Source organism: Schistocerca americana, chromosome 4 (genome assembly GCF_021461395.2).
Source record: "Schistocerca americana isolate TAMUIC-IGC-003095 chromosome 4, iqSchAmer2.1, whole genome shotgun sequence".
NCBI lineage: Eukaryota > Metazoa > Arthropoda > Insecta > Orthoptera > Acrididae > Schistocerca > Schistocerca americana.
This window is the reverse complement of record NC_060122.1, coordinates 466,468,695-466,481,192: the sequence shown is the minus strand read 5'-3', so window position 1 is coordinate 466,481,192 and position 12,498 is coordinate 466,468,695. Positions and strand designations below refer to the sequence as shown.

Genomic DNA, 12,498 nt, shown 5'->3' with positions numbered 1-12,498 from the left:
CAGACAAACTTAAACAGCAAATGGAAGCACTTTAGACACGAGTTTTGAAACTACCTTAAAAATCAATTGCAATAAGACTCAAATAATATATAACAAACATACAAAAAGTAAAACAGTTCTAATTAACAATGAAGTCATAGATCCACTGCATTGGTTTCTATACTTAGGACAGTTTAAGTCAAAGATTGAACAATGAGAAAAATAAACAAACAGAAGAGTTAAATTGGCCTGGAATTCCTTTTGGAAAACTGAATGGAGTTTTCAAAACTTAGCTTCCAACGCATCTGAAAAGGAAAATTACAATCTGGGTACAAAACTACCTTTAACTTATGGTAGCAAGACATGAACTTTAAACTATAAAAAACCATTCAAAAACTTAGGGCTGGTCAATGAGCAATGAATTACTTGGGGTAACACAAGAACAAACAGATAGATCAGTTAACAGACTGAAGTGGAAGACTGAATCATGACTATAATGAAAATTTGGAAGTGTGCAGAACATGTGGACAGATGATGGACGAAGGAAATTATTTGCTGGGTTCCAAGAGACCGAGATGGAGAGCCCACAGCACTAAGAAAATTATATTGTTACTTATTTTTTACAAAATAGCACTACTAATCTAAAAGATTATTCAGTTAAGGAAATAAATAAGTGCAACACACCATATCTAAGTCATCTTTTGGTATAACTTCAATTTTTGCTATTGTGCCACTATACTTTTTGCTCAAGTAGCCCGATATTTCATTGATACACTCCCGTTTTGGTAGAATATAAAAATAAGGTAAATAAGCCAGTGATGCCTTGAACCTACTTCCATCTTCCTGAATAAAATAGTAATCAACTGCGCTTACAAGCCTTTTGTCTTCATCTAGAACTTCAGTCTGCAAAAAATAAAATTCACATATATTTGCAGGGAAACAACATTTTTTGAATAAAACAGAACAAATCATAAAAAAATAGTTTCTATTTTACTTACTGTGTGCATGTTAATAAGGAAACCAACACGTTCCAGATGATCAGATACACGTTCAAAGCCATATTTACTGTCAATTTTATCATTTTCAACTGCTTCACGAATTCTAAGCTCTGAAGTATCATCTCTGAAAAATAAGCCACACAAATGAACCACTCATGGGAAAATGTTCACATTCTAGTGTTATACATTGCTATCACTGCTAGTGTGGTGGTTGTTGCTGTTGTTATTGTAGCAGTAGTAGTATGAATCAATCTTCACTGGTCTCCTAACAACACACCTTTTGTTCTCTCAACTATCTCCTCCCCTCCCCATCACCTGTTTATTAGTCCCTGTGCTTCACTCCCGTCATGATCCCACCACATTCCAGCCTTCTGCCCTTGTGGAAGTATCACCCTTCCTCCTTTTACTTTCTTACTTTGTTCTAAATGACCAGAACATTCTTTAGCTTATTTATTTCTTTTAGTTGATCTTCCACACTCTCCTGATACTATTTTCTCAATGTTTCTCCTAGTGGTGCCCTACTACACCAACTGTTGTCTCCCTTTGCAAAAGCCGGTCACCTACCTTAAATACACCTAAATATCTCACACATAAGCTTTCCTAAAAACCTCCCCTAAAGCAGTGATTTATCCTCATATACATAAAGAAAGAGCATCTTTCCTCTAAAAAAATAAATGCATTGAAACTAGGACTTCTTTTATTATGACAGCTGACATACTTTCATTTTTTAAATGCAATTATAAGTAAGATAATGGAATTTCAGTTCAATACTTTGCAGATTAACTACCCGACTTTCATGCTAAATTTTGCCTTCATTTTCGTAAATTTACATGAAACAATAGTTGTCCATTATCTGCTGCACATGGTTAATCTGAAGTTAACAAAATACAACATGTACAGCAATTATGGATTTCCCAAATGGGGAACAGCTTTGATGATACTCATTATGAGAACAGTCCTGTGTGGTGAAGTATTGTCATCTTGTACACAAACTTAACCCCCACTGCACCACTGTTAAGGATGTAGATCAGCATCAATGACATCCTCTGTAAGCCTGCAAAGTCACAGTTCAAAGTGCAAAAATACTAAGCAGCCTTCAAATACATAACATCTTCATAAAATCTACTGTGCACAGTACTCTGTATTGCCCCACAAGTGGCTTTGGTAAGAGTAAATTGTATTTGGGGTGTGGTCTCAGTAACAGTCCTTCAAGTTGTCCTCTTTGTCTAGAAATAACTGGAAGATGAACAATTAACCAACTGGTTTCCTTGCCTAAGCTGGCACTGCCTCCAATTTGCTAAAATTCCTAGAACTCAGTTCGTGCATCAAATGATGGCTCAGTGCCATTCTAACAGCATTTTTTCTATCCTCACAAAACCAACTTTCATCCTACTCTCAAACATGCCATTGTTTGACAAATGCTTGGCAGGTAGCTATATTTTCTGCAGAGAACAGGTACAACAATTGTAGAACTGACTTTCCCATTTCACAGCAAGAGGTTACAATTGAGATCCAGGGGACATACAAATAAGCAATAACAGCAGCAGTGATGTACTCAGTTAGTTATCATTTAAACTGTTTCATGTCTTCATGATAAGGCGATCATAAAATCTACAACTATGATTAGGCCTACTTAACATGGAACTGGGGAGGAACAGAAACTATTTTCTTTGCATGACTTTAAAAAGCAGATCAGAAATAAAACAATATTTTATGACTGATGCCACAAATGTTGCAACATCAGCTAAAATGGAAAGAAAACATACATTAACTAACAACATTTCCTTTTGTCACAATATAAAACACAATCACTTAAAGTGTGAGACAGTACAATAAGTACATCGCTTGCTATTTGTATCTCTCCAGGTTAAGCAGCACTTCATTCCACCATGCCAAGCTGACAATGGAAACAGTACATTCTGTGGTTCAATTCTCAATCTGAGAGCTGCAATGCTGGAGACAACAACAAATATATCTGCTAAGCAAGCAGATATCAGTAAGACATATTGAGTGAGTATGGAATGTCAGGGTCAATGGGCATGACTGCGAATAAAACAATGTTAAATGTGTATCAGTTCTTCATTGTTCTGATCAGTGGAACTATAAATGTTCAAAATGAGCAGGCCCAATATTGATGGATCAGAGCATCCAGTGTTTGGAAAATGTGTTGTGTTTTCTATATCTGCATGGCCATTGCAAGAATTCTTCCACCCAACTCTTCCTCTCAGTCTACACGAATAAAATATACTTCTGTTTCCACATACCCCCAGTGAAAAAAGGTTAATGGGGTGAGATCCAGGGATCTTGGGAGGTCAATGTACAGGTCACTCCTGATTGCCTGAAGCATGGTTTAATGCTGCATGCAATGGTTCTGCAGAGTGAGCACAGTTCCATCATACTGGAACCACATACATCACATACTCCCTCTGATACATAAGGGAACTCCTTCAATAACATCACCAGGTGCTCTTACGAATAGTCTGCACATTCTACATATATGTCCACATCATACTCCGCATGCCACCTATGGTGTGTGCTGGAAGGAACTTTCAGTGCCACTATCTGATCCCTCCAACCCTGTTCCACTTGTGAATAGTGTGTGGGAAAAACGATTGTTGGCAAGCCTCTATGTTGGCTCCAATTTCTCGAATTTTCTACACGTAGTCAATATGCGAGATGTATGTGGGGGGGGGATGTAATATGTTGTCCGACACCTCCTGAAAAGTGCTGTCCCAAAATTTCAATAGTAAATCTCTCCATGATGCACAATTCCTCTCTTGTAATGTCTGCCAGTGCATTTTTGTTTAGTATCTCCGCAACACTCTCTCACCAGCTAAGCAATGCTGTGACAAAACTCGCCGCTCTTCGTTGGATCTTCTCTATCTCCTCTATCAGTCCTACCTGATAGGGATACCAGATAGATGAACATGGATGAGTTACATTTTATTAAGATTCTTCTGATGAGTCTGAGTCTGGTGTCTGCTTTTCCCACTATCTGTTTTACATGGTCATTCCACTTAAAGTCGCTTTGGATAGTTAAGCACAGATATTTTACAACAGATGTTATCTCCAGCTGTCATCAATAGTGTAGCTGTACAGTAGTGGATTTCTTTTCCTAGGTTTGCGCAGTATGTTACATTTATTTATGTGCAGGGTCAACTGCCAGAGCCTGCACCATTCATCAATTCTCTGCAGGTTGTTCTGCAAATTCTTACCATCTTCTGGCGTCACTACTTTGGTATAAACAACTGCATCATCTGCAAATAGCCTTAAAGGGCACCTGACGCTTTCTACTAGATCATTTATATATACTGCCAACAGCAACGATCCTATCACACTTCCCTTTGGTACTCCGGGTATTACCTTTATATCCGTCAATTTTGTTCCATTAAGAGCGACATGTTGAGTTCTATCTGCAAGAAAGTCTTTAATCCAATCACAAGTCTGCTCCAATACTCCATAAGCTCATATTTCTTTCATTAAACAGCAATTCAGGACGGTCTCAAATGCCTTACTGAAATCAAGGAACACGGCATCAACCTGAGCACCCTCGTCCACTGCGCTGTGGATCTCATGAAGGAATAAAGTGAGCCGAGTTTCACTGGATATCTCTTTGCAAAATCCATGTTGATTTTTATAGAGATGTTCATTTTCTAAAAACATCATAATTCTTGAGCATAAAACTTGTTCCATAATTCTACAACAGACTGACGTCAACGATATAGGTCTATAATTGTGTGGGCTTGTCTTATGGACTTTAAAAATTGGAATGACCTGTGCTTTTTTCCAGTCATTGGGTACCTTTCGTTGCTCAAGCGATCTACAATAAATTACTGCTAGAAGGGGAGCAAGTTCCTTCGCATAACCTTTAAAATAGAACCTTATAGGTACCTCATCTGGTCCTGACACTTTTCCACGACTAAGCGATTGTAGCTGCTTTTTAATTCCACAATGAGCTATCTCAATATCTGTCATTTTGACGTTTGTACAACAATTGAAAGGAGGGACTGTGTAACAACCTTCCGAAGTGAAACACCTTAAGAAGGTCGAATTCAGTATTTCAGCCTTCTCTCTGTTATCTTCTGTTTCAGTGCCATTGTGGTTGCTGAGAGAATGAACAGATAATTTTGACCCACTTACTGATTTTACATACGACCACAATCTCTCAGGTTTTTTACTCAGTTCAGTTGACAACGTCTTACTTTCAAAATCACTGAACATTTCTCTCCTTATGCTCATTTTTGCTTCATTCAGTTTTTGTTTGTCAGCTAGGTTTTTACTTCTCTTGACTCTGAGATGAAGTGCTCTTTGTTTACGTAGAGCTTTTCTAACATGGCTATTACACCAGGATGGATCTTTTCCATCCCTTAAAAGCTCTTTTGGAGCATACTTGTCTAGGGCATACTGAATGATGCCTTTGAATTTTTTTCCATTTGTTCTCCACATTTTCGTCTTCATCACTGAATATTTGATGCTGACTTCTGAGATCTTTGTATCCTGTCACCCTTGCTGAGTAAATATATCTTCCTACCTTTCTTAACATTCCTTGTAGAACCCGTCGTCATAGATGCTGTCACAGCCTTATGATCACTTACACCTTCCTCTATGTTAACTAAAGTCTGGTTGTTGCCAGGAGGTCCAAGATGTTACCCTCACGATTTTGTTCACTAACTATCTGCTCAAGGTAATCTTCGGCCAAGACATCCAGAACAATGCCACACAAACCCCAGTCTCTGGCACCAGTTTTGATGGCATAACACTCCCTATCTATAGCTGTCAAGTCGCCCCTATTACAATGGCATGATCAGCAAAATTACTAATGATATTCTGCAAGTTCTGTCAGAACCACCTGAGTAAAGGAAACAACACATAGATCCCAGGAAAGTAGTACTCCACAATAAAAGCGAACATGTATTCTTTGATGACCTCGCAAATTTGTTTTATGTGGGTTTTCATCCACCGTACAGGCAAGTTTTGACAGTTCTACATTCCTTCTGAAGCAAACTGATCCTCACATGTAAACAGAAAACTTTAATAGGAAACTGAAGCTCATTACAGAAATTGGCATACAGCTGCATCCAAAGTGCATAAGCATTTGGTCACAGTGTCCGTTCTCTGGAAGGACGAAAAAATGAAGCAGCCATTCATATAACACGTTCTATATTTAACTATTCTGAACCCTGAACTGAGCAGCATTTGCTCATGTACTTGCCTCCAGTCTTTTCTCAAAGCATAACAGCACATCTCCTACAAAGGTCGGTGTACGCACCACCTGTGGTCTGTTTGCACTGGGTGTGTGAACCATGAACATGCCAGTATTGTCTAATTGAACATGGATTGCAATAAATGTGTGATAATGTGGACATCTTTGTGCAGAGAAATGTTTGCACAACATTCACCGAGGCCTTTGATCATTACCTTCAGCTGCATCATTTAAACAAACTGCATATGTCAAAAGTTCTCTCTTTACTTACTTCACTTCATGTTATCTACTAAAACTATCAGGCAGGCCCTTCAGCACTACATGCAGTTTGTCAGCTGAATGTGAACATCAGGATGTCAAAACACAACATACCTCAAATCACCTTTGATGTACAATGTTTTCCTTAGGAGTACTAAGGAAGGTTTAGTATTTGTGACACCTGGTTGCTCAACGAAATATATTTTTTGTTAGATCCATAGTGATATCTGTCAGTTTGGACACAGATTTTTTTTAACATCCTTTACACAATGATTGCTTTAAGATTAGAATTGTGGAAGTGATGAAAATGAGTGCTTTGAAATTTTGTATGACTAAAACAATAATATTATTTTAAAATGAAACTTTGGAAATTCATTAATTTTATTTATATCTAAAAGAGATGTCACTTTAGGAATAACAGATCTGTAGTAAAATCCATTGTATTTATTTCTAATGTTATACCTAGAACTGTGGCAGTGCCTGTTCTGATCACTTTAATTTTTATTCACGCATCTATGTCACCGGAGAGTGCTGTAAATGCTCAGTTGCATTGCAAATGCATATGAAGTGATGCTACAACACATGTTGTGGGCTCTGAGCTGATTATAGAATCTGACTATACCTAAAATGTTTGAATGTGTGTAAGGCATGATAAAAATATTGAAAACGTCCTATAAATGGCTAGGCAAGGAAGTAACGGAAAATTTAGAACACTTGCAAGAGTTTCACAACAAAACTTCAAAGGTAATGAATATTAATGACAAGAACAAACTATGAGTGAGGATTATATTGTAACCAGTGTTTAATCACATGAATGTAAGTGCAGTGTGTTCAGAGACATTATAATAATAATTGTTACAGTGGCAACGCAAACTCCTCCATCAAAACCAGCATGTCATTCAAGAACGGATGATATACAATAAAACAGAGAAAGATGGAGAGCAAGAGGTATCAGTCAGTTACCTTCACCAATTTTTGTGTGCCATCCAGAATTCGCAAAAGACGGAACAGAATGGGACAATTGGCATTATACCTTGAATCCACAAAGAACTTTACAAAATTATAATGTTTAACAGCAGACAGTTGGAGCCACTGCCCTTGTGAAGAGAAACAATAAAATTCATAATATTATTAGTTCTTGGCCATTGTTTATATTGACTCAGTGCTAAAGCACACAAAACTGTGTACAGAGACAGAAACTAACAGGCAAAATGCAAACAGTAGTTAGTGTCTGTCTGAACTGAACACGTTCACTGCTGCGGTATACGACATTAGGTCTTTTTGTCTCAAAAGAATAAAAATGTGTAGCGAGTGGTTAGAAAACTGGCAACTACAGTTATTTCACAATAAAATGTCGAGGGAGAGATTTATAGATATTATGAAGTTTTTATGCTTTGATATCAGGGAACAAAGCTCAATTAACTCAAAACAGACAAATTTGCTGTGCTACCAGTAAGTTGGAAGTTGTTCCCTGCTTCATAGTCTAGGGCAAAACAACACAACTGATGAACAGGCCAGATTCAGATTTATGCAATACATAGATACTAAGCTCTCAATACATCACTATGAAGCTTAAAGGACCATTTCTTAATACTGGATGGAAATGAAGGTGGCAGACTGAATGAGGAACTATGTGGCATAGTCACATCTCATCCAATGAAATGCACCCAAGTCCTGCACACGTTTTGGATAGGCAAATATAAAGGAAATATTCAGGGAATGCAGCATAGCATTAAAAGGTGTGTCCTGTTCAGAGTCATCAGAGTGAACTACTTACTATATAGTGGTATGTAAGTAACAAAGACGGCGAATATTGCATTCTGTGCAGTGAGTGCCAAGGCATACTTTGCAACATCTCAAGTGTGCTCTCTGACTTTTAATTATGGTACACTCTCCAGCTGTTGGCTACACATGGTAACATTTGGGGCAGTACTACATTGGGCTACTGTTTTTGCTTCTGCCTGCCTCTGACTCCCTCTTCTACTATCGTTATACTGTCTCAAGACAGTACCTCTAGTGTTTACCTTCTCTCATGCATACTCTACACTACTGGGTTAAGTACCTTCATCATAGCTAAACATACATGACACTCTAAGCTAAATGTTCTACACAAACCCACAAGCTACAGAGAGATGCAGCAGAATCATCCCAAGATTCACCTTCGGCATTGCATATAACTTTTAAAAATGTGCTAATAGGTATGTCACTGGTCAAAGATGAACAACAATATTCAATACACTTTCTATCTCCACTAAACCTAAATATTTCTAACGCAAAACATGATCTAAGCCACCGCCCACAACTACTAAATGATGTGCTAGAAACAGAACACAACGGCTACAACTGAAACACAAAGATAAAAACAAAAGACAGCATCTACACAAAACTTCAAACCTTAGGGCCTAAACTTCAACAAATATACCATTGGCTCACAGTTGGTCTTGCAAAATATATAGGAATGAAGATATCCATCTCTCACACTAAAAAAAAAAGGTGTGTATACAAGTACCGTATCCTTAACAGCCAAATCGGCTGATACTAAGAAGGGCGAATTCTTTTATGCTGCTTTGGACCAATGCCATTATAAATTCTTTGAAAAAAAAAAGAGACTATTTTCAACAGCAGACATTCTACGAACTTGAGAAGCTTTGACACAAAGAGTTTTAGTGTCAATTGTGACAAGCATGTCATCATGTGGAATAAGGTAAACATAGATTTCTCATGAATCAAAAGATTCTTTTGGAATGTTTACACAATTTGGAATTTATGTGCAACAATGAAGGTTTAATTTGTTGTGTGCAATATTCGTCAAGAATGCTTGATTTCTATTAAATATGCACTGCAAAATCATAAAATTTACTAAATCCGTGTTGGAAAATTTGCAAATAAGATCTCTTTTTGTTGGGTGGGGGGAGAGATAAGTGGGAGGGAGCACAGCTTTGGCAGTTTGGCCAGGGTGTGCAGGATCACCTCAGCATTGCCCAATGAACAATATATCACTAATTTTGACCAAATATGGATTCATCCAGTCACTAGGAAACAGCAATTGTAAGGTTACAATACTGTCAGAGTGAGAAGGTGAGTCATAAGAGTCCCCCCTCACATATAATGCAGACCTCAGGTATTTATATGTGTCACATTTTCTGCTCCCTTGTACATGTTTCTTAACATTTGTGATAATGTTTCAGAGAATTATTGCAACTATTCTTTAATCTTCCATTAGACACACCTCTTTTTCCTCCTACCCACCCATAGCCACACTGCGCATGTGAGGTGCTGTATCAATCTTTACCAGCAAAAAAAGTCCTGAGCTTTGTATACTCATGAATAAAGTAGAAAAACCCAATATGTTATTTACATAAATAATAAAATTTGTTGCATTTTAGAGTGAAGAAATTAGTAATTTACAAAGAATACGTCAGTATCTCTCTCTGACTTCTAAAGCAAAGGAGGTTATGAGGCTTGATGAGATGGAAGGGTGCCATGCAAAAAATCAAGTATATCAGATACCACTGATTCACAGCAAAGAGTCTTATTTATTAAGATACACTTTATGAAATTCCTAATACATGAAGGTGACCAGCCTACCCCCGAAGCAGACATTAATAGTCATACACTAGGCCTAATTGAAACATTCCGTGAAGATTTCTTACAGAATGACATGTAAAAATGTTGTCACTAAATAGATAAGCTAATAAAGAAACTCAGATCAAACGGTTTTAGTCTCAGATACACCTCTAATGGCGAGGACCTGAAAAGTCCTGTTTGCCGAAAATTCCTGTTAGCTACATGACAAGCACGAGTGCCCATTCTAGGACTGTGTGACAAATAGGAGCTATGGCATTGCAAACAAAGCCTGTAATACATATCTTTTGAGTTACAAACTAAAAGTAAACAGCAGCTATTTAACATAACTGATGGAGCAGTTACTTAAAAAAATAAAGTAGTGGCTTTCCTTGTAATTTACTAGATACATATCTCTCGCAAATGCACAAATAACATTAACCAGTACATCGACAGTGTAACGTTAAAATAGTTCACCGATTAAGTTTCTTCTCTTTTGTTAATGGTGACACTGATTCATTCCACTTCCCTGAAAGTTTACTTTATGACACTATGGAACATAGTGACTACAGTGCAGAAATTTATATAGAAATAATAAACTCAGGCCATCATTGAACCACCATGAGAAGCAAGTCAGTAAGTGTTTCAAAGAAAGAAACTAAACCACATTACCAATCTGTGTTTCATAGGAGACACGACCACGTTATTAACAGGTCTAATTTATAACCCATTCTGCAGACCAACTGCTGGTACCGACTAACTATTCCACAGGTCCACCACGCACAAGACATTCGCAACCATTTGCAGCTTCCACACCAGGGCTGAACTTTCTTTGCGGGTCTGCGTATGCCTTTGGCATCCCGTCCAGAGTGCTGTCATAGTGTGCGAAACGTTCTATGTGTGGCTCTGCAAGTGGAATGAAATAGCCGCGATGTTTACCATTGATTAACTCTAGCACACATTCGACTCGACTCGCAAAAATAATGGAAACCATTGTGTGCTAATAATGGATTAGAAACATTTTGTCCTCAACATTGCCGTTGTATCGGAGCGCAGAATCTCACGGTATTCACCCAGTTACGTATACATTGCGTTCAACCAATGGATTGGGGAATAACGTGTTGGGCCTTCAAATATATCAATGTTTACGTAGTCAACTAAGGTAGTGTGTTTCTTTTTCTGTTTATCAAATGTTTGCAATAGAACTGTTTATGTACTCACTTAGGAAAACCAGTCCCTTTTGTTGTTACCTCCTTTCTTTCAGGTCTGTACTTTCCAGTATTTTCTAACACCATACTTGCAACTAATTACTAAATCTTCCTTACGCACGTATCTTCAATACCGCAAAGTAAATGCACCACACTGTGTCGTGTACACAAAAACAAATACTTTCCCGCGCAATCAGTGAAAACAGTAAAGATATGCCTGTATGTATCCGGTAAATATCAACAGAAAACATTTTTCCACTACCAAAGAGAACATGAACATGCATATAAACAGCTACTATCAAAATTCTCAAAGCAAAAATTTTCGGGCACACAAGTCACTCAATATACAGTTTTCTACGGTAAGTTGATGATTGGCGTGATGGCTATCGGGAACGGCGGTACCCACTCATTATGACTGTCAAGAGATGAGGAGCGGTAACGGGAACGCAGCGTCGGCTGTTTGCAGAGTGCCGGCACCACTATCAACGTCTTATGCTTAACAGGAAATCGGACGCGCCTCTCACGAAAATACGACCGGTTAAGTAACACTCCCGTCGTACCGGAAATCACCTAATTTGTTGATATATTCATGCTCAAGAGTTTCAACAACAACTTTTGAATTTTTTATTCCTCGCAAATAAAGAAAAATGAAAGTACATGAAAGTACAACTTGCGACAAAACTAGTAGAAAGTCAAGTACTGATTTTTGGAATATGTTTGCACATTGCAGTTATTAAGCATACCACACCAGTAATGTTTACAAAGTGTAATTAACAGTGCCTGAAAGAAACGTCAAAATGATGTTCACTAAGGATCACTGTCATTTGTTTTTGATTCAAAATCATCATCATCATTGCTTGAGGGCGTGGTATTTACGGTACCTTAATCAATTAACACTTCCATTATTCCATCTCTTGTCCAATACTCTTGCCACAGCTGCTGCACTTTCTTGCAGTAATCTTGCCAGCCATTTGCAGTAACTGAAAGAAAAGCGGCATTAACAACATTCTTCAATCTTTCCTTCGACATGTCACCAGTGACAATATTCTCCCTGAAATTGTGCTGTATTTTGGCCCATGCCGGTTCTATCAGATCTAGATCGCAGTTGTAGGGCGGTAAAAGGACCGTTTTGTCGCCTCTGCTCTCAACGATTTCATGCGTGACATACAACTTTCACGGATGTTTTGTTTTCCTTTTTCGGCAATAGTTCAATCTTCCTCATTGAGTCGTTACGATTTTTTGCCTGTCTCCAACCACCGTAACATCGTAATCCTCAAATCATATTTAT

The 12,498-nt window shown here is 37.9% G+C and overlaps 1 protein-coding gene across 1 annotated transcript in view; it reads right to left on the bottom strand.

Annotated features, from left to right (window-relative positions):
* LOC124612707 (DNA polymerase epsilon catalytic subunit 1) overlaps positions 1-11,381 on the bottom strand; it is a 313,866-nt gene extending 302,485 nt beyond the window's left edge. Inside the window, exons 1-3 of the mRNA XM_047141058.1 lie at positions 11,224-11,381; positions 978-1,101; positions 664-882 (exon numbers count right to left, since the gene is read on the bottom strand). Of these exons, the coding sequence (XP_046997014.1) occupies positions 664-882; positions 978-1,101; positions 11,224-11,297 (417 nt within the window). The 5' untranslated portion in view covers positions 11,298-11,381. The remainder of the gene's footprint in view (positions 1-663; positions 883-977; positions 1,102-11,223) is intronic.
* Between the last annotated feature and the right edge of the window lie 1,117 nt (positions 11,382-12,498).